Here is a 21,958-nt window from a genome sequence, read left to right on the forward strand (position 1 = left end):
CGTCCGGAGCAACAACAACAACACCATCCGAGCGACGCTGCCGACTGTCGGTGTTGGTGTCCTCCTCTCTCCCGTCACCCCCGCCACGGTCTGTGCTGTCTCCGGGCTCACGCTGTCTGTGACTCCCCCCCCTCCCCGTCCGCTTTTCTCCCAAATAATAAAGAGCGTCTCCTTGCCTTCCCCGGTGCTCTCTCCCCTCCTCCTGCTCTAATCCGCAATTAAACACGGTGTGCGCGATGCTCTATTGTGCGTCTTCAGGCCACCGCTCGCTGCACATGCACATCACTGCTCCACCTCCATCTGCGTGTGGGAGCATTGCTGAAATCAACCGCTCTATATACACATATAGGCTATATATTTAATTATTTCTTCCTCTATCTCTCGGTGTTGTCTGTGTTTTTTCTCCTCCGCCAGCCTACGTCAGACACACACGGCGCGCATTGTCATGGTCCAGTTTGATCATCACAATGATGCCCCCAAAAATATGTGATAATATTCCCTCAGGGAGGTAATGGGGTGTGATGTGGTGCTCAGTGGGTTTATATCGATCTCATATTGGATTTTTAATCTTTTAAAACATCACTTCGGTATTCATGAGGATGTGTGTGTGATATTATTTGACTACTATTAAAAATGTTAAATAATAAGATAAAATACGTGTTAATTGACCACGCCTACAAAGAGTGCAAGCCCTCTTCATTTTATAAACAAAACCAAAACAAAAAGTAATTTATCTCTGGGTGTATCATTGAATGGTCATAACTGCACTAAATTAAAAACGTTTTTTAGACTCACTTTCGACAAAAAAAGAAAGAAAAAGAGATCAGGCTGTCATGGATAGTTTAGTCAGTTGCAAGTTTATGAGTTACACAAAACTAATGCAGTTTAATACAACAGCCCTGCAATAAATACATACACAGAGGTTATAACGTTCAGTTTTTGTTGAAAGCATTGATTTAACTTGCTGGCCATTTTTTTTGGAGACTGCAGGACAACATCAAAGAAATCATTTACTGTATAATATACAACTTACCACAAAAAACTGAACATATCAGTCATGAAAGTCTTTATTTCAGCTGTGTGTATTGTCACAATATGTATTTGTAAAATAATTTACAGCGACGAAAAAAACAAGTAAATATCAATCTTTTGTGTTGCTTAATGGTGCAATAGGCAACAGCAAACATTTTTGACTCGGCATTGCAGAAAAAGTGCACAACGGCTTCATTCCATCTTCTGTCCCAGTTAGTCGTGACAGTGAGCCAGCATGCTGTATTTATACCTGTGCTTTTCCTACAGCTTAAACTGTTTGTGAAAACATTTATATGGTTTTTAAAAATAAAATGTAGAAATCTTCAACTTACAAAGATCAGAAAAATGTGTTATGAAACATGATTTCCTATAGCCTGTCCAAAACCCAGATAATTCAGCTTAAAGTGATATATGACAAAGTAGAGCTGGAACTAGAGAATTGTTGGCAATTCAGCTTGAAAAATGAGTGAAATTATACATTTATACTGCCAATTAACTAATTGATTACTCGACTAATTGTTTCAGCTCTACTCTCCAGTTTATCTTTCTTTACTGAAAGACTTCTTCGTGTGTTTTCTTTGCTGACAGAGAGCTTCAAGCCCCCTGTGGTGACGACCATCTGCCCCGCTGACGTGATCACGAGCGAAACGCTGCAGGTAGCTGTGACTGACCTCTGACCTTCTGGGTGAAGAAAAATAAATAAAAAGACTCCTACGAGCTATATTGTAGTATGCTCTTAATGTGGCTCTAAACCTACTTTGGCACACTTTCCATCTTACCTTCTTTCCTCTGGACATTTTACATTTGCTTCATTTTTGGAAAAAACTGGAGTCAATATTTGTCCACTAACCATCCAGCACGGATCACACCCGACCAATAAAGATAGTTTATGATTTTAATATCTCATCTCTCCAGCTGTCTCGATCCCGCCTTTGACGCTTTCGAGCCAGTTCTGGGAAATAGGCGCTGTTGTACGGCCTCTCCCTCTCATTTGCGTCCTTCCCTGGCTCCTTCCCTTTGCCGTTCCTCTGGTCGAGCAGGGCCTGTGTTCTCCTCCTTTCATCAGCCTCCCTCTGTAAGCGCTCAGCACGCAACTGTTCTATGGAGCTGGAAAAGAAAGACAGATTTTTCTTCACATTTTATTCACACCCTCAATATCTTAATTATCAGGAAACTGACACTTGACTAGAACTGTCTCCCTGGACAGAGCCTGGCTAGCTTCTTCCCCTTGTTTCCGGTCTTTAAGCTATGCTAAGCTAACTCTAGGCTAGCTTCAGTTACAGATTTAGTGTACGGACGTGAGAGTGGTTGTTGAAGTATCACTTTAAAACCGGTGAACTAAACAGAAAAACAGAATCATGCAAACTGTACTGAAATGAATCTACTAAATGATCTCATATCAGATACTTCACGCTTTACACTTAGTTATAATAATATTATAATACAAGAGGAGTCGACTTTCTTACCTCTCTCCACTGCTCCTCTTTCCCCCTTTGTCTCTTCTTTCCCTTTTCTTGCTGCTGTTGTATTTTCTGTCCTTTACAGCCAGAGCTTTCTTCATTTCTTTCAACGGGTCTAAACTATCTTTCAACCTGCGATCTCTTTTCTCTCTCTCCTCTTCACTTATTCCCTTCTTCTTATCTTTTTCTTTTCTCTCTTCTTTTTCTTTCTTTTCTTCTTCTTCGTTGCCAGTTTTCATGTACCACGGAGTGACTTCAGACCCCGGTTGGGGTCCTAGAGACACCAGCAAGCCGATAGCTCGTTCCTGCTTCTCCTGGAAAAGACACAAGGAAAAACAGCAGCAATTAAAACGTGTTGTGTGGTGACAGCTGTGCCACAAGATGCTAATAACAGTAAAAGTATTCACTTTTCCTTTTTGGCTAATCTCTTGACTGATATTTGATTATAAATCTGGATCGCATCCTCATGTTGTACACTTTGCCCTGAAATAGCAGTTTTGTTTCTCGTGTGGCGTTATTAGTTTCCCCCCACTCTCACGCTCCATCTGTTTGCACTGCTTGTATGCATAATGTGGCTGGGCTGCGTCCATAATATATAATGAGTTTTGTCTACAACAAGAAAGTGACTGCTTCCCCTGATTTTAAATATCCAATTCAATATGCCAGCATCTTCACATGAATGAATGATTAAGGTATTACGGGCTGTAACTGTCGCCCAAACATCTCGATGATAAAACGGGCCACAACAGGCTCACTGTTTGTTCACAATGTTGTGATCACAAGCTCAATTCCTGTGGTACAATATTTCACAGGCAAACCCAACACAAGATCAATGTGTGTTTGACCGTTCATAGCTGACGGATGCCTGCTCGTTAGTTTATAAAAGACCTTTGTGTGAAGAGGTAGTTCTACGTTAAACAGGCTTTTTCATGTTGTAATCATTCATAATGATCACTACAACACGGCTGGATGATATACTAGAAATTGCATTTGGAAAAACAATGACAACAATCAAAGGGTTCATTCTTGATCTTGAAAATAGCAGTTTGACGATGAATTATTATGACAATGTCCACTTGTGTAGTGAGCAAACTGTCTGTTGATGAAGGCAACAAGATGTGGCTGAAAGCTCTGGAAAAACCAAGTAAGTGGATCTTGTTATAAGACAAGACCAGAATTTAATGTATGTTTTTACAGGTTTATTCTTTTACGCACTTTATTAATACATGATTACTGCATGAGAGTGAGAGAAGTAGCATCATCACCTGTTCATCTTTCTTTTCCTTGAGATACTCCTCATTCCCCTTCTTCTCTGAGGACTCCTCGAGGGGGAAAAGATTGAGATGCTCCAGAACTCCACTTCCTCCACTCCGTTCGTCACCACCATCTTCACCATCTTCATCCCTCTTTTCTCCTGCTGAAGGGAGAGCAGCTCGGGATTTCCTTCTCAGATACTCTGTACGAGCCTGTGAGGGAGGAAGAGTCATTATTCCAAACTAAATATATGAAGACCTCTTTATAATGCATCATATCACAGCCATTCCACAGGCTGGGCGTTATTGATTTTCTGTAACTAAAGCTTCAACCATGAAGCCCTTCATCCTAATTGTGGTATTTTACTGCGATACTATACAAATACTGCAGCACAAGAGTAAGTCTGTATAGTTATTATAGCATGATACCATTGGAGATAAAACAATAGGCCATGAAGACTAAGTTAACTACAAGCTTAGTTCTGATTTCAAAAGAAACACGTTATACTCCTATAAGGATTACTTTTATAAATATTACCAACGTTAGGATAAAAGAACAGAAACAAATATTAACAGTATGTATATGTTTTTCTTTAAACTCAGCACTACTCAGACTTTTGGACAGCTCAGTATGACACACTGTAGGTCACCTCTTGCTCGGCACGCTCCACGCGACGCTTGGCCTCGCGCTCCTCATCTGCTGCTTGGGCCTCGTCCTTCCGCACGCGAGCGACGTTGTCTTTGTTGCGGACATGCCAGCTCTTCTTCGGGAGGATGTTCATTGTTGCCTTGGTGACTGTTGATACTGTACGTTAGCAGTCAGCTAGCTGCGCAGGCTAGCTCAGACTTAAGTGTGAATAAACACGGTTAAACACTGACTTTGATAATAAAACCGTAACGCTTGTATAAGGAGGAAGTGGGAGAATGAGTAGGGCTGAAAATTAGCCGAATGTGAAGTCAGAAAAAAGAGAAATGCCACCGTGTTGGTGCTGCTGTTCAGTTGACTTCCATTTTTGCAATTAAGCTAACGTTAGCCAAGGTTTGCTACTTCCCAACTTAACTCAACACGTTAATGACACCGCTGCGAGGTGAGATATTTAACTCGCTCCCTCACAATAAACTCATATTTTCAACAGTTTAACATGAACAAAAATGACTAATATACTAGCACTGACTTGATGGGATAAGAGCTGCTATTGCTGACGGCTGCAGTAGCCCACAGGAACTAGCTAGTAGTCACAAACAGGAAGTAAACATTAGACAAAAAACACCACAATTCTGACACTAGAGGGAGCTATAAGTCCTCTCATTTTATTAACGTTATGTAAAAGGACAAAATACAGTATATCTCAATTTGCATGGAAAAACAAAAGTTTACATTTACAATAAAGACTCCATTTGCATAATTTATATCTGGCTTTATTTCATTTTATACATACCACTTACTTAGGTAGGTTAATAATGAATACGTTTACATGTTCCAAAAAAACGATCTCTGTCTGATCTGTCATATCTTTTTTTAAATAATCTTGGTGCAGGATTATCTGCTAAATCCCAGCCAGCATTATATGACACTGATTTTATACATATAGGGTGCATACAGTCCTTTCAGGCGCCTCGTCATATTGTATCATGTTTAAAAGGTCGTAAAACCAAAACATGTTCCTGATATGATCACTCATATGCTCCTGCGGTATGTTTTACTATCTGATGTTGTCGACTCAGCTTCTCAATCTGCTTCACCAAGAACTGCTTGTCACGGCCCTCCTGTAAGCCAAACACCCACTATTGTATTAGTAAACTAAATGCCTGTAAGTATTAGTAATAATATAGGCCTACCTACATATTGTCAATATTCAATACCATGTAAGTCTTTGCTATTACAATACACCATTCAGGTAAATGCCAACAACTTACCAGTTTAAGCTGAGCTCTTAGCAGGGCAACACTTCTCCCATAAACAGAGGCCAAGGCTACGAAATAGCACATCACCACACTGCCAAGGAGAAAGGAGCCTTGATTATACATAAAACAGTTTAATACCACATGCTATGCAGGTACAATATAGGCTACCTTCTATAATTGGCTTTAAGTACAGTACTGTATATGCCAGAATAATAATCTTACAGAAAGCACAAGTTCACTCACCAAGATAACGCAAACAGGGGGATGGAGAATGCCTGGGAACCAATGAAGAAGAGAAAGTCCTGTGTAATTGTAGAGAGGCGGTAGAAAGATGTTGGAACAATCGACCACATGCTGGGGAAGAAACGGAAAGGACCGCAACCCATAGAAGGTCGGATCCTGGGTGGAAAGAGGGACACACTTGTCTTTAACAATCTAATATAACATTGAAAACATTACTATCCAAACCTTATGATTGTTACTGGGGAGAAGGCAGCAATCAGCACTCACTCAGCAAGACTGTAGATCATGACAGCTGTTGCCAGCCACCAGCCAAACATGAGTACCACCAGGAAAAAGAAGGTGGAGGTGGTGGAGCGAAACGTCTTCAGTGCCGGCCGACAATTATAGAAGAGTGTGACCTGAGGAGGAAAGTGTCAATGTAGACAGGGTTAGGAACAAAATCAAAGCAGAGTGTTGGCGAATAACTTTCTCCTTACTCGACCAACAAACTGGCATTGTGTGAAATGTTGGCTGTGTTGAAGCAACATCTTCACCTTCCTGAAGTAGAAGAGGAGGACAAACTTGATGGTGTTGATGAGTGGCAGCAGAGGGCAAAAAAGAGCTCCAGTCCAAACCACAGTCTGACCATAAACCAGTCCAAGCACGTTGGCGGAAACTACAAACTCCTGTCGACCCACCCACTGAGCCAGCTTACTGGACCAGTTGTCCACCACCATCCTGACAAACACACACACAAAAACACAGCACAATTACCAAAATCTTCATGTACTGTATTAATTTGAAAACATTTCCATCTAATTTAATACAGACAAAATCACACAGTGATTTGTACCTGCGGGGAAACTCCACCAGGACGAGCAAAGCAATGTTGACGAGGAGGTCGAACAAGGTCAGCTTGTACATCTCCTGTCCTACACGCGTTTCCCAGCACTGCATGATGACACAAACATGAAATGATGACTCTGTCTTACAATATTTAAATGTTGAAAACATCCTAAATTAACCTTATTTTATATTCTTTGGTGTTTCACCCAAAATCATAAATAAGGACAATGTTGCTCAATGTAGGCGTATTATTTCCTTATTATACCATTGTACACATAAGCTGTGATTATACTGCATGTCATACGTTGGCTGCTTCCTCTTTGTCAGTTATGACTTTGTGACAGATTCAAAACATACTTCAGGCAGAATCATGTCGTATTCTCTCTTTAATCTGGTGACTCACAGGTGTTTGGCAAAACAAAACTATCAGTCTGTTTGTGTCTCATTCTTGCAGTTATCTCCTCAGTTGCTCCAGCTAACTTGGAGCTTTGTCTGCGTCTGCAATGATTCAAACTGCAAACAGACTTCTTTGCTCATGTAAACATAGCCATAACACAGAAGTTAGATTAGAAAAACAAATGTTTTGCATTTATCTCAATCCCTCTCTATTTTCTTTCTTAAACTGTTGTCTAGCAGCTTGGAGACTCTTTCGATCCTGTTTGTAAAGAGGAAGCATATTTAAAAATAATTCACATGTACTCAAGAAGTATAATTACCGGGTACTCTGTATAGTTGTATTGGCACAGTTTACAATCTTTACTGTCTATGTTCCCTTTGCAGGTGATCTGACTCCACAGGGTGAAGAGAAGAACACCCAGACTCACCAGACGAAGGAACACTGCCCTAAACACGGAACAGACAAGACGCATCATTATCAAACTAACTGTGATACTGAACGTTTAGCTTTAGAGGTTAAACACAAAAGAGAGACTAGTGACTGTGAAATGATGTTATACAGTAACTATATGCCAGGTGGTAAAGCAGTGTTTATACAACCTGGAGTACACTTCTACATCACTGCACTACATTTCAGAATGGGATATTGTCACAGGTTGATGGGTGAGTTATCCTCTAAACCTAAATGCTTTCATTCAAATAATTGTTTGAAGCCCCAAAGAGGGAAAATTAACTAATTATTTAATTATTTAAATTAATTTTTTTGTTCTTCCATGAAATCTCATGACCCCTCAAATTAATCCTGTTAGCCTCTGGAGGGGCCCCTGTATGTCTCTGGACTAAACTGTATATAAAGTAGCTCCACCTCAGCCAGCTGCATCATAACAGCATTTTGTTGATAATACACCTGTACTTTATTTAAATACACTTGAATGATGGACTGATACTTGCAATGGAGTATTGGTGATCTTGCTTACGTAAAGGTTTTGAGTATTTCTTCCACCACTGAGGTCAGATGACACATATTTCCAGGTTTTGTAGAATATCAGAATTAGTTTAAAGCCTTAACCCCTAACCCTTTACAAACACAAATGACTAAATGCAAATGCTCTGACATAACAACTCTCTCACAGAAACACCAGTGCGAACCTTAACAGTGCCACTATGACAGTAGTGCTGGGGGTGTATCGCTCTAACAGGGCGATCTGGTCACATAGCAGCGGCACCACGAAGTTTCCGGCGGTGATGACAATAGAAGGTAGATACTCGAAAAACAAACCCAGGATCCCTTCCTCACCACTCTTTGTCTGTGTGTCAGGGATGGGAAACAAAAGGTCACCGAAGACTTTCACACCCAAAACCACATGAACATCATCGCACACCTTTTCCATAATTTACCTGGCTGAAGGTGGTGGCCTCGAAGATGCCAAAGAAGGCTGCTATAATGAGCCCAAATGCAACAAAACACATGGAAACACGTAGAGAGTATACAACTATTTTTTGAGACAAAGTCAGAGCGGCTGCTCTTTTCTTTATGCTCTCCTCCTCCAGATCCACCTGACAGAGAAAGAGAAAAGAGACGAGTGGGGGTCATCTGAAAGCATGATTATGCAAAACTGTGATGTGCTGCACAGAGAAAAACTCTTTTTCCTGACTTTCTTTCATCCTGCTAAGTGGGACAGATCCCTCCTGACCTGTAGCCGGTAGTGGACGTTCTTCTGCTTCAGTTTGGTAGCTTGGTCTCCCTGGCAGCCGTAGTCCCAGCCGGTGAACACTATCATGCTGTAGTTGCCCACGGCGCTGCCTCCCGTTGCCACCGCAACTCGAGCTGTGGTCCCCATGCTGCACATTAAGAGGGACGAGGAGACAGATGCTGGTCAAGGTGACTGAACTCTCGATTCAGGCTTTTAAATGTCATTCTGTTTATAACCCTCACTGAGACGGCTGAACACACATACACACAGACTGCACTTTGATTGTTCATATTGAGTCTGGTTGCTCTGCGACTGACCGCGCAATGATACAAATGAGACAAAAGACAAAGTAGAAGACGGCAGTGAAGAGGTAGGCCAGGGGGATGTTGTAGGAGAAGTCCCTGTCCTCCACCATTGTGTTGTTGTAGTAGCCGTAAAACAGGTATGAATACTCCATGAAACCCTGAACAGAGAGGAGAGGACAGTCACCAAGCATGTCTGATGTAATACATGTTCATGGGTGGTGGTTTGAATCCACGTTTATCAGGACAGAATATAGTAGGAGCATGTGGAAGCAGTACTATTGATCACTGAGGTTATATCCACTTTATTTTATATTACTTTCAGCTTTGTTGAAAAGTTTGATTTTAGGCCTCAGCCATAGACTGTATGTGACTGTTTTAAATGACCCCCCCCTTCTTTTCATGATGTATTAAGAATTGTCTGCTCCCATCCAAGGAGGAGTTCGGCTCCACGTCTATAAAAACACCTTGTTTTGTCCTTTAGTCTAGAGGTGCCAGTAGTTGGGTATTATTTGGACGGAGCCAGGCTAGCCATTTATACTTAATATAAACAGGCATGAGAGTCACCAATCTTCTATCTAACTCTTGGCAACCAATGAGACCTCAAGTCAGCGTGTAAAAGTATGTCTAGAAATTAAGTATTATCCAAAAAAGCCACACATAGGACTCATGACCTCAGTACTTCTAACGTCCTGGCTACGGTCTCGTCTCAGAGAGTTTAGACATATATAGAAAGCCGAAGGTTTAAAGAATCACAATGTCCAATAATGAACAACATTAATATCTGTCTCTGTATACATTCTGCACGTCTCTTATCTTTGAAGGTCAGTGCGATGCTGCAGTTTCTCACCGTTCCCGAAAGTAAATCAAGGAAGTAATTATAGAACTCGACCAAGCCTTGAGGATTAGGGTCATAAACCATGCATTTATCTGGACCTGGAAAACATAGCAAAGAAAAAGCTTTATCATTTCTGCATACATCCTCATAAATCACAGCATATCTGAAACTTTCTGAACGTATAGGCCATGTAGTTGTCCTAATGTTTTAAGAGTAACATAAAGAGAAGGAGAGTGAAAGCCTCAGTGGTGATTAGATGCAGGCCTGTAGCTCACTTGATAGCAGAGGCAGAGGATCTTAATCCCTAAACTGTCATCTCGATAACGCACATAAGACAGCTTTAAAAAAATGGGTTTTATCAAATATAAAGAGGAATTGTGGCACATGCTCTTGTGAAAATGACAAAAATGATAAAAACTACTTTAAGCTTTGGAAAGTCGGTAGGAAAGAAGCTTAGGTTCTTAGCAGTGCATGATAAAATGTTTCCACATTATATCTTCTACAACCTCAGGTAATTACATTTTAATTTAGAGATTGTTTTGGGAATATATCTTCTGCTCATGCACCGGTGACATCACTTTATTTCCGAGGGGAATACTACGGCTGGTACTGCTGTAATGCCTCTAAGCCCCTGTTGCCTGGAAACTGTTGCATCAATTGTGCTGAAACGTCAGAAAGGAAAGAAGAAGAAATGAAGATCCATGAAAACAAAGTGCCATGTGTTACCCTCAAGGAAATGTTGTGAGCTAACAAACTGCAGCTTGAACAAGACATTACCAGTGCTGTTAACAAGGCTGGTCCCGGCAGATCTGAAGACAATGCTGGGGATGAGGACAAATCCAGCAATCAGCAAAAAGGAAACAAAATTGAGCACCACCAAGAATCGCAGGAACAGGAAGTAAGACTGGACGCTACCTCCGAAGTTCCCTGGGGGGGAAAGGGCCAACGATTTTATTAAAAATGCAAAAATTGGACAATATTATGCATGTAGCATACAGCAAACTGTAGTCCAGAAATGAGTAATTAAAGGTTTACCTCCAATCTTTTGCAAAGACTTTCTCCACAGTGTGAAAAAGTAGAGAGATTCTCTGGCTTTTTCTTTGAGTTTATGCAGAGATTTGGTCCTTTTCCATCTCCAGGACTGCCTGCTGGAAACCACAGGCACCTGCATCTCCTGCACCTGCCTGTAATAGACACATTACACTTAAATGACTCTGGAGTAAATACTGTGTGATGTAATTAATTATTAACATTCTTATATTATGGCTCCGTACTCTCCAAATAAGTTTTCCTCAAAAGAAATATGTAATTTAGTTTTAACTACAGGGAAACTAGCGATAGTGTTAAGTTGGTACATTTCTAATGAATTATTCCAATTAATTAAGGTGTGTGACATTCTGTCACATTAGTATTCCTTGTTTTAAGCTGTGTACCATTTCAATTATTAAAGATCCCCTCCACTAAACAATGTGTGTCGCTTAGTGTTACTTCACTTAGACCATAATTGTGCAAAACAATGTATGTGTGAAGCGTGTATGAGTTTGAAGGAGGTAAGTTTGTCTGTGCTCACCTTAAATCTGGGTTTAATTTAAGACGTGTATGTATGAGCAAGATTTTGTGACAACACAGCTAGTTTTGGCAGCTAATTGTGGTTCGATTTGCAACTTAAGTGTGGAAACTTGAAGCCTCTAACACACATACAGTGCACTAAGAACTGAAGATAGGGTTTGACTTGAACCTGCAATAACTGATTTATGGCCACTTGGGGGCATCTGAACTGACACATCATCACCGTTTAAGTTGAAATGGGAATTTGGTAGCAAACAGATGCTTCTTAAACATCCAGCTGTTACAATGAAACATTATCATTCATTTGGAGTCATGTTTTAAGTCAAGTCAAGTCAGTTATTTCTATGGTTTACTTATGTAGCACATATAAAAACAACAGGAGTTGACCCAAAGGTCCAGCAGAGGTGATCGGGTTCGTCTCAATACAGGTATAAACACAATTAAAGACATAAATGGTGCATAAAAGACAATAACACATCATTTAATACTATGAAATAATAAAAGGAAAGTAAGAAGGACTGGAATTTCAGGCCACCTGATGAATGCAAGTCCAATATTTACTCTGTATTGGGTCTCTACCAATTTCTAAAGGAAATATGTGACTCTTCAGCTGCTGAATGCTCCACTAACTGTGTCTGTCTGCTGTTTGGTGCTGACTACATAGCTTACAGTAGGTTTTTAGAGCTTTCTTGCTGAAACCAGCAGCTGTAAGAGTGAACCATTAAAGTTGACCTGAAACTCACTATAAAGCTCCATATAAATCTATATAGCGACTCCTTTTACATTGAAACATTGGTTTTCACTTTATCTTTTGATATGTTATTATTGTAAAAATATGGATTATAGTCCCTTTAGATTATATTTCAAAGTGTTTTATGATATAAACCATTGAGTTTATGCAGAGATTTGGTCCTTTTCCATCTCCAGGACTGCCTGCTGGAAACCACAGGCACCTGCATCTCCTGCACCTGCCTGTAATAGACACATTACACTTAAATGACTCTGGAGTAAATACTGTGTGATGTAATTAATTATTAACATTCTTATATTATGGCTCCGTACTCTCCAAATAAGTTTTCCTCAAAAGAAATATGTAATTTAGTTTTAACTACAGGGAAACTAGCGATAGTGTTAAGTTGGTACATTTCTAATGAATTATTCCAATTAATTAAGGTGTGTGACATTCTGTCACATTAGTATTCCTTGTTTTAAGCTGTGTACCATTTCAATTATTAAAGATCCCCTCCACTAAACAATGTGTGTCGCTTAGTGTTACTTCACTTAGACCATAATTGTGCAAAACAATGTATGTGTGAAGGGTGTATGAGTTTGAAGGAGGTAAGTTTGTCTGTGCTCACCTTAAATCTGGGTTTAATTTAAGACGTGTATGTATGAGCAAGATTTTGTGACAACACAGCTAGTTTTGGCAGCTAATTGTGGTTCGATTTGCAACTTAAGTGTGGAAACTTGAAGCCTCTAACACACATACAGTGCACTAAGAACTGAAGATAGGGTTTGACTTGAACCTGCAATAACTGATTTATGGCCACTTGGGGGCATCTGAACTGACACATCATCACCGTTTAAGTTGAAATGGGAATTTGGTAGCAAACAGATGCTTCTTAAACATCCAGCTGTTACAATGAAACATTATCATTCATTTGGAGTCATGTTTTAAGTCAAGTCAAGTCAGTTATTTCTATGGTTTACTTATGTAGCACATATAAAAACAACAGGAGTTGACCCAAAGGTCCAGCAGAGGTGATCGGGTTCGTCTCAATACAGGTATAAACACAATTAAAGACATAAATGGTGCATAAAAGACAATAACACATCATTTAATACTATGAAATAATAAAAGGAAAGTAAGAAGGACTGGAATTTCAGGCCACCTGATGAATGCAAGTCCAATATTTACTCTGTATTGGGTCTCTACCAATTTCTAAAGGAAATATGTGACTCTTCAGCTGCTGAATGCTCCACTAACTGTGTCTGTCTGCTGTTTGGTGCTGACTACATAGCTTACAGTAGGTTTTTAGAGCTTTCTTGCTGAAACCAGCAGCTGTAAGAGTGAACCATTAAAGTTGACCTGAAACTCACTATAAAGCTCCATATAAATCTATATAGCGACTCCTTTTACATTAAAACATTGGTTTTCACTTTATCTTTTGATATGTTATTATTGTAAAAATATGGATTATAGTCCCTTTAGATTATATTTCAAAGTGTTTTATGATATAAACCATGTTTCATACCTCACAGCTCTTTTCAGGGCCATGGGCAGAGGAATGGCCCTGAGGTCCCGAGGCGGTCCACTGTTGCCCTCTTCATTCTCCTCTGCGAGGGTCGAGCTCAAGTCGTGCTGAGGATAGTTTTGATTGGACACGCGAGATGAAACCCGTCGTAACCTTAGTGTATGCTGTTCACTGGGGTAACCATTCCCTGTGAGTGGGTAAGAAAAAACAGCAAAGCAATATGAGTCAACACAATTCAGTCAGATTAGAAGATGATTCCACATCAGCAGAGATATTATTTAGATATTTAGACGGTTGAAATATTGTCTAAGTGTTTAAAATGAACAAATATAGAGGTAAATGTGTTCAGAGGTAAGAAAAGACACACCTTCATCGTAGTCGTTCGCCTCTCTGGAGCCTCGTCTCTGTGGTTCACTGGACATTTCTCTAATGTAGTTTAACACGAGTATTCAAGACTTTCCTCTGTAACTACATCTAATACTTTACCAGCAACAGATCCAGAACGAAACAAATGGTGAACCAGCTCGTCATGAGGAAATGCTGCCTATGCGGGAACACCTTCCCTGCTGTTTTCTCTCACGGACTTCACTCCCCTTGTAAATGACCACACAGGTACTTCCTTGTATGATTTAACCCATTATTTCCATGGAGATAGTTGCCATTCATTTACAATTTGCACTGTCCAATAACCAGCCGGAAGAAAAGAAGCATACAGCAAGAGAACAGGTTGTACTCAAATTACTTTGTGTTATTGTGGAGTTCAAAGAAGAGTGAACTTCAGGGAATATTTTGGTGAGTTTAAACTGTGGGCAGTGATGGGAACAAATGCAATGTATAGTTTAAATGTTATAAGTTAATATGAATTCACCAACTACAAAATGTTTGATTTAACAAAAGGGTGCAGTTTCTCTTAGCTTAAAGAAGCTGAAAGAAAGCACTGAAACGCTGTTGTGAGGTAACTAAGCAGGCGTGTTTTTTGTTCACTAATGCAGGAGAGTTAATGTTTCCCCAGTCTGACAACTGAACAACTGTGATATATAAAAGCCTTTTTCTACAAGCATTATCCTAATGCGTAGTTATAGACTCCATGCAATAAACAACAAATGCACAGATGATCATATAAAGTATACTTTAGAGAAAGAATAGGCAAGACAGTAACATGGCTGAGGAGATGCTGATATGTATTCCACAAGTAACACTGTTATAAGAGCAGGGAGCGTTACAGTCGGTGCAGCATGTGAAGCTGGAAAGGCTGAAAAATAAATAGTGTGGAGATGAGCACAAGTCACAATCATCCCTGTGCAATAATGAAAACAAAAGGGAATCACATGACAGGTAACATGTGGAGAGCAAAACACAAAGGGAGACGAGACCTTTCAATTCCGCTGTGAGTCATGCTCGTATATAAAACACAGACACGGTGGAGGTATTCATAATCTCAGACAGGAGTTAATCACGGTTAAGAGCCGGGCAATAGGTCAATATCATTTATCAACTTTCAGCGGAAGCATGTGATCGATATGATCACATGATGTTATCATTGCAGACATTTCTGCTGCCCGAGCAAAAAGCATTCGTCTTGTAGATATTATAAGCTCGCTCAGATGTAATGCTTAACATAGGGAGCGTTTATTGAACATCAGTTTGATTATTCCATTAATGCATACTTGTATTTTTGATATTATGACATATATCAACATTGTGACAGTGACTTCAACCACATTGCCCGGCCCTAGCTGTGCTGTGTTTCATGAGCGTTTCGATTGGCAGCTTATAGTTACGTGAAACTTGCGATGTTTTGTATCAAATGTTTGGTCCCAATCCCGAATGGTCCATGATGGCAGTACAGACATTTTGGCAGTGAACGGACTGTTGCTATCTTACACATGGCACACTCCTGTACAACAGTGCTATAGAGCTGTCAGTGCAGAACATAAACAAACAAAGACTTTTTGGATTCACTGGATCGAGGGAGTGAACCAAAGCACTGAAATGTTCAGCAAATAAAATGAGGAACATTAATTATGCTGGAAACCAAAACCAAACACTTAAAGAAGTCCTAATGTAATTAGACAGCAATGCAAATGTACTCTGGACCGTGCACAGTGAGCTTTACACATTGTACTTTCTCAGCAGTTAACCATCACAAAAACATAATTCTAATAAATGTACTTTGGTCAAAAACAGTCAAAGATCTGATTTAAGACGCCAAATGGCAGCAGAAATATTTTGAGACGTAAAATTAAGGAATTTGAAAACACACAAAAATAACATCCGAGTACTGATGATGACACCATTATGATGTTTTGTTTTTTTATCACAATCCATCCATTCTGTACTCCAGTATAAACGTACTGTAACATAATACTGAGCGCGGCTGGAACGTTTGGTTGGTTGTGGAAACTCAATTGAATCACATTCCCGTTTAAATATCTTTAAGACCATTATGAGGATTTGGTAAATTATTGTTTGACTTAAACATACTGCCGGTTGTTAAAGCAGCATCTTGACATTTCAACAACCGGTAATATAGTTTACTTAAAGACTTCAAACGGGGGAAAGTATTGTGAAATAAAAGCAGTAAATGCTGTTTAACTAATAACTACACCCCAGTTGCCACTCACACTATAAAAGTAACATTCATTAAGCTCAAAGATTCCTCTCCCAGTATTCACAGTACTATTGTGTACATGTACACATATAGAATGTCTTTTACCAGATTTTTCTTGTCGCACTTTTGTCTGATTTATCTCACATTGTTAATAACTTTCACATTTCCCCAGAATGAATCTTATTGGACCTGTGTGACGTTTGTTTCGGAGAAGATGATAGTTGGTACGAATTATGTTTATAAATTCTAGTCTTAAAGTGACTCCTCCTCATGTCCCAAAAAAGTACCCCCCCCCCCCCAGTTATTTTCTGTTCTTCCTTTTAGTCAGCTTTTTCCCCAGTTTTCAAGTTTTCTATCTTCTCTCCCTCTCTTTTCTCCTCCTTGTCTCCTCTCCTTCCTTCCCGTTTCCCTCCCTTTAGAACCGTGCCAACTATGATGCAGCAAACGGCGATGATGTGTATGATAAAGTAGATGGAGGTCCAGTAGTTGATGGTGTCAGAGGCCTTCAGCAGCACGAAGCCCATGCACATATAGTCGTAGGCCCTCATCTTCAAGAACCAGTGGATCCAGTCGAAGATGTTCTGACCAAAAGGACCCAGTTTAGCTCGGACAGAGGCCTCCATGGCAGACTCGGCTGCGATGCACAGGGGGATGGTGAGGAAGGAGAGGTAGTAACCGGCATGTAGTCCATGCCAGTAGGCGCTGATGAACATGGTCCAGCCAGCCCTGAGAGTCACAGACAAACAGGAGAGATGTTGAAGTCATACGGACACTGCGAGGGGTTTTTCATTTGTTTCAGGTAAAATAATTTGAAGATGCTGGAGCAGGATCAGGAGGGATTACGGGCAAAAGAAGTTAAAAAGGAATTATTCAAAGTGTGTGGTAGGATATGAAATAATCACGGCATGTTGTCCATCTTTCAGGGACTAAACATAACAGAAGTTGTATCGAGAAAAATTAGATTTAAGGGATGAATCTGGTGATATTCTGTATTTGAATTATTGTCAACAAATACCACGAGGAGACCAGAAGCCAAAATGATCCTATTAATCGCTCCGACTTCCATCATCCTGTTGCCTTAAATACTCACTGGTGAACTAAATCCATGAAAAAAATGCACCATTTACTCTTGTAATGTTTGAAAAAAAAACTAAAATAAACAAAAATTCTATCTCATTGCACAGATCTGTTATTTTAATGCCCAAACGCACCACACAGGGATTTATGGATGAGTTTGGGTACAGGTGCCTGTGAAACAAGCAGAAGCTGCTGCACACATTAAGCCTCACCTGAGAGCGTAGGCTTTGAAGGGGGCATTGGGGTAGATGTAGTGATGCAGCCACCACTGCACTGTCATGTTCCAGTAACGCATGCCATGGCGGACCTTCACACAGAAGTCTGTGTTGTAGCAGTCGATGTTCTGGATGGTTTTGAAGTCATAATTCTCTTCAGTGGTTGGATCAGGACTGGCCACAAGGGAAAAAAACAACTTGGCATAAATATCAACTTTCACAACAACAATATTAACTTAATACACACTGAGGTGTTAGAGAGGAATGCAATTACATTTGACAGAATACACAAATAATGATCGTCTTTCAATATACATGTTAGTCCTGCGGTTGTGTACCTGTAGTTGACGGTGGGCCCTCCTCCAGGTTTGGACAAAGCCTTTTCGGGATAGCAGCCCAGACCTGCGCTGATACAACCAGCCTCAGCTCCACACCACGCTGCATAGAAACGCATCCTAAACACGAAGAACACTGCTACCATGTAGAAGACCCTGGTGACCGAGAGAGAAAAGTACATCGTTCATCTCTATCTTACCAAACAACTGTCGGGATTTTACTAAGACATCCAACCCTAACTTACTACTGGGCCCTCCACTACTATCCTAAACCACAGCACTGTTGTATTTAGCTCACTGTGAATCGTATTCTGTGCTTTCTTTTCATTCATTTGTCTCATTTCATTTGCCTTCCTCTGACAAACAGCAGCCACGCTCCTAAAAAGAAATGAGTGGAGACATATTGTACAATCGTTACACTGTAGTCTAAGTTAACCGGCTACCAGCACAATTTAGCAAATATTCTGAAATATTTCTACATGTTATATTATCATATGTTTTCATTCAAATGTTCTCCATTAGATGACAGAACCTCGTACAAAACGCGTTTAAAATGTACATTGTATGCTTGACAAAGGACTTTCTTTATATTAGTTGCTTTGATTCAGTGCGTTCTTGTCATGCATTGACATTCTTGTATTGTATGCAGTTGCTCACATTATTAATACACATTCATTAAATTATGATATAATAAATCTACAACTCCTATTACTGACATTGTTAGTGTTATTAAAAGACTAAAAATACCTAAAGAAAATGTTTTGGTCCAGAAACTCCTCTGTGCGAACGTAGGCCAGTGGGAAGACATAGTTGACAGCCATGAACAAAGCGGCGTACACAGGAACCATCTTTAAACGCTGCAGGCACGGCACCCAGCCGGGCAGAGCCTGCGGGCTCGGCTGCCTCAGCCAGTCAGCGTATGTTTGGAAGCGAAAGAACGGACCTTTCGGGAGATGGAGGGAGGAGATTAAGGAGTGAAGGTGGTGTTGAGAAGACAGTGACAGGCAAAAATGGACAATAAGGATAATGCAAGACACAAAAGGAAACAGTGGAGGACAGTGTGGTTCAAAAAGAAGAGAGGTTGGTGTAGGAAAACAAAAAGAGAGTCGAGGTATATTAAAACCAGAAGTCATTCTAGATAATATGAAAAACGATATGGACTCACAATATTGGACAAGTAGCGGAGAGTGAGACAAAGAGAGACAACAGTTAAAATGCATGCAAAAGCAAATTCACAACAACAACACACATGAATGAAAACAGCTTGCACACAAACATAATGTTTGATTTCTAAACGTTCACTAATAAAATCAGAACTGACACAACTTGCTCCTGCCAAGATTATTCAGAGGAGAAGATCCTGAGAAGCATCAGACGTTTCCACAGACTTACCGGTCATTATACCAGCGTAACAGTAGCTATAGGACAGAATGTCGTAGAGGGAGGGCTCCTGAGACAGACCACCAATGACAGGAGACTTGGCAAAAGAGCTCACTTCATTTTTCTTCTCCACGCGGAAGCTGTGAACCTCGTTCGCTAGACTCACCATCTGAGTTCAGAACAGAAAATGACATCAACAGAGATGCACAACGTGTAAAGACACCGGGTAGACCTGACAACGTTTCTGTACCTTGAGAGTGAGAAGTAGCTGGATGGCGTTGGCAAAAGGTGTCGGCGATGGCAGACCGAACCATGTGACCAGACGGAAGAAGAGGAGGTAGAGAAAGGTCCAGGTGAGACTCAATGCTGGGGCATGCCTAGTAGACAGAGACAGATGTTATGAGTGAGTTACATGTTCTGTCTGCACAGTATCTACAGTCCAGGTCATGGCGACAGATTTGTCCCCTTCGCACTGATTGAACCCTGTTGTGTGACATTTACTGTTTATCTAATTCATGTATCTCTTTGTTTTTACTGCTCATCCCTCACCGCCAGCTGATCTTTATAATAATCCATATTCCAACCACCGTCACAAGAGAATGGAGGGTGTGGACGTGACAAGTGGCGATGGCGATAGAGAGGCCCAGAAGAAGAGCTGCCCCCTGCTTCACAGGAGGACCTGAAGTGAAAGCAAAGATAAACAATTAAGCCACCTACAACCCTCTATCAAGGAGCAGCATGGGGTGGGAAAAGCACCTGAAACACAGCATAAAAAGTCTTGAAAACTCTGTATATCTCCACATATTGCTCTCCTCTCCAGCAGCAATGGAATCAGAAAAGGATTACTTGTTGTGTGGAATAAAAAAGAAGATATCTCTGGTTCTGCTGATCCATTTTGATCATAATATTTATGTTGATCGGTGCATAACTGTGCATCTAAAAAACATAATTTGTCTATCCTCTATTTGTGAAAAATGACAAATCCTTGTTTTCTGTGCCGCAATGCAAAACTGTAACAACTGCAAAACTTTAGTTTTTTCACCATCAGAAGACAAATATAAATGTATTATTATTATTATGTTCCAAAATACTGACTGAGGTATCGGAAGAGGAATCCAACAGGGACGGAGGCAGCAAGTATTCCCAAGTACACCAGCTCGTCAGGAGACATCGCTCTGCTGGCACAGAAACACAGATCAGTTATAAATAACTACACACACATGAAACATCATTAATAGACAATCCATAATTATGAGGGAACAGCACACAGAACAAAAGCAGGAAATACAACACAATCCATTCAAATAGACTGAAACTATTACTACCTTGGTGAAGCTGATCTTTTCTATTTTCTATTGAGAACGCATCACAGATATATTGATTAAATCCTACAGTAGCTTTTGAGGATTTTGTCAGAGCTTGATCACATAATATTGCAACGTGGAGGGAATATTTCATCCAAAAGTAACATACAAAAGTGTTTGTCAATAGGTTTGTTGAATTACAAAGAAATGTTGCCTCATAGTCTACGTGTTATATCATGAATTTGCACCATCATTTCCCTCCATTTTGACATGTGTGGACATATTTTTTTGCAGCCACAACATAGTAATTAATTCACAATGAGTTTGTTCTAAATATGCTAATTTGTCTACCATTAATCTTGGTAATTTCATTGCTTAATTGGGAAACAAATTTGCACAGCAGTCCTGATAAGATTCAATGTGAACAGCAACAATACTGAGAAGTGAGAACATCTTCATGGTGCATTTGACAATATATCCGGGGACTTATGCAAGCGCACCATGTAACTTTGTTGCAGCACCGTGTACTATTATTTTGCATTTTAGGCGCAAGGAACAACACAATTTGCATTGTAACATAACACGGAAGTAACACGAGAACTCATCCACAGGCTAACGTATGAAGTAGCTGCGTTTGTGACAGTACACAGTAGATCTCGGTCACAGGAGGAAAAGGGGACAAACAGCTGCAACTTCGATCGCTTTCAGCAAGGAGTTAAAACTGATTACATGACGAGATGTTCTTTTTTTTTGGCTCTTGAAAAATCAAAACTAGACTAAAACGTGTCTACCACATACCATCAGTCTCCAGAGAGCTGCAAACGTTAGCATTCACTAAAAAGGTCCAAACAATGCTCATTAGCTTAGTGGCTACCTCAGCGACCAACCGTTGAAGTAGCAAGAGTCACTTTGAAAGTTGTACTTACAATTATAACTTGTTGAATCACTACGGTTAAATAAACTCCGGTCTCTGACACAGCCCGCACATTTAACCAAACCACCCATTCACACCCCTGACAATCACAATACGTTCACTTCCTGGTGTGAGGAAGATGACGTCATGTAGGACGGTACCATTCTAAATGTGAGAGGGGGGGGTCAACGATTGCGACACCACAGACATGGATTAACTTTATATAGCCCATGGAATTAACTGCAGACTTTCATAACTAATGCACCCCATAACCTCTGGTTTATTATGCAACAGGAAATTACTTTTCTCAGTATAATCAATATTTTACTCCTCATGTCCATGATTATGGAA

General features: G+C 40.3%; 3 protein-coding genes across 4 annotated transcripts; all 3 read right to left on the reverse strand.

Annotated features, from left to right (window-relative positions):
• Nucleotides 1-836: 836 nt before the first annotated feature.
• On the reverse strand, nucleotides 837-4,971 carry leng1 (leukocyte receptor cluster (LRC) member 1). Its single transcript, XM_076109398.1, has 4 exons — nucleotides 4,396-4,971; nucleotides 3,758-3,958; nucleotides 2,499-2,806; nucleotides 837-2,139 (listed from the first exon to the last, which is right to left on the reverse strand). Exons 1-4 carry the CDS (start codon nucleotides 4,525-4,527, stop codon nucleotides 1,920-1,922), a joined length of 861 nt encoding a protein of 286 aa, XP_075965513.1. The 5' UTR covers nucleotides 4,528-4,971; the 3' UTR covers nucleotides 837-1,919.
• Nucleotides 4,972-5,083: 112 nt separating this feature from the next.
• On the reverse strand, nucleotides 5,084-14,824 carry tmc4 (transmembrane channel-like 4). The gene is made up of 16 exons (XM_076109407.1): nucleotides 14,140-14,824; nucleotides 13,773-13,959; nucleotides 10,984-11,132; nucleotides 10,726-10,875; nucleotides 9,961-10,046; nucleotides 9,126-9,271; nucleotides 8,809-8,956; nucleotides 8,513-8,671; nucleotides 8,264-8,421; nucleotides 7,435-7,561; nucleotides 6,726-6,823; nucleotides 6,427-6,610; nucleotides 6,161-6,291; nucleotides 5,894-6,049; nucleotides 5,663-5,741; nucleotides 5,084-5,512 (listed from the first exon to the last, which is right to left on the reverse strand). Exons 1-16 carry the CDS (start codon nucleotides 14,192-14,194, stop codon nucleotides 5,420-5,422), a joined length of 2,106 nt encoding a protein of 701 aa, XP_075965522.1. The 5' UTR covers nucleotides 14,195-14,824; the 3' UTR covers nucleotides 5,084-5,419.
• A 110-nt stretch (nucleotides 14,825-14,934) lies between these two features.
• Nucleotides 14,935-21,736, reverse strand: mboat7 (membrane bound O-acyltransferase domain containing 7). Of its 2 annotated transcripts, none has more exons than XM_076109391.1 (9): nucleotides 21,621-21,736; nucleotides 20,486-20,568; nucleotides 19,940-20,069; nucleotides 19,641-19,767; nucleotides 19,403-19,559; nucleotides 18,758-18,953; nucleotides 18,014-18,166; nucleotides 17,673-17,849; nucleotides 14,935-17,109 (listed from the first exon to the last, which is right to left on the reverse strand). In XM_076109391.1, the coding sequence occupies exons 2-9, from the start codon at nucleotides 20,559-20,561 to the stop codon at nucleotides 16,704-16,706; spliced, it is 1,422 nt and encodes a 473-aa protein (XP_075965506.1). In that variant the 5' UTR covers nucleotides 20,562-20,568; nucleotides 21,621-21,736; the 3' UTR covers nucleotides 14,935-16,703. The 2 variants fall into 2 exon arrangements, with proteins under 2 accessions (XP_075965506.1, XP_075965505.1); XM_076109390.1 differs by having other exon boundaries at nucleotides 20,486-20,565; nucleotides 21,621-21,735.
• Between the last annotated feature and the right edge of the window lie 222 nt (nucleotides 21,737-21,958).

Source organism: Anarhichas minor, unplaced genomic scaffold (assembly GCF_050575085.1).
Source record: "Anarhichas minor isolate MPS153535 unplaced genomic scaffold, ASM5057508v1 ptg000041l, whole genome shotgun sequence".
In the NCBI taxonomy this organism is placed as follows: Eukaryota; Metazoa; Chordata; class Actinopteri; order Perciformes; family Anarhichadidae; genus Anarhichas; species Anarhichas minor.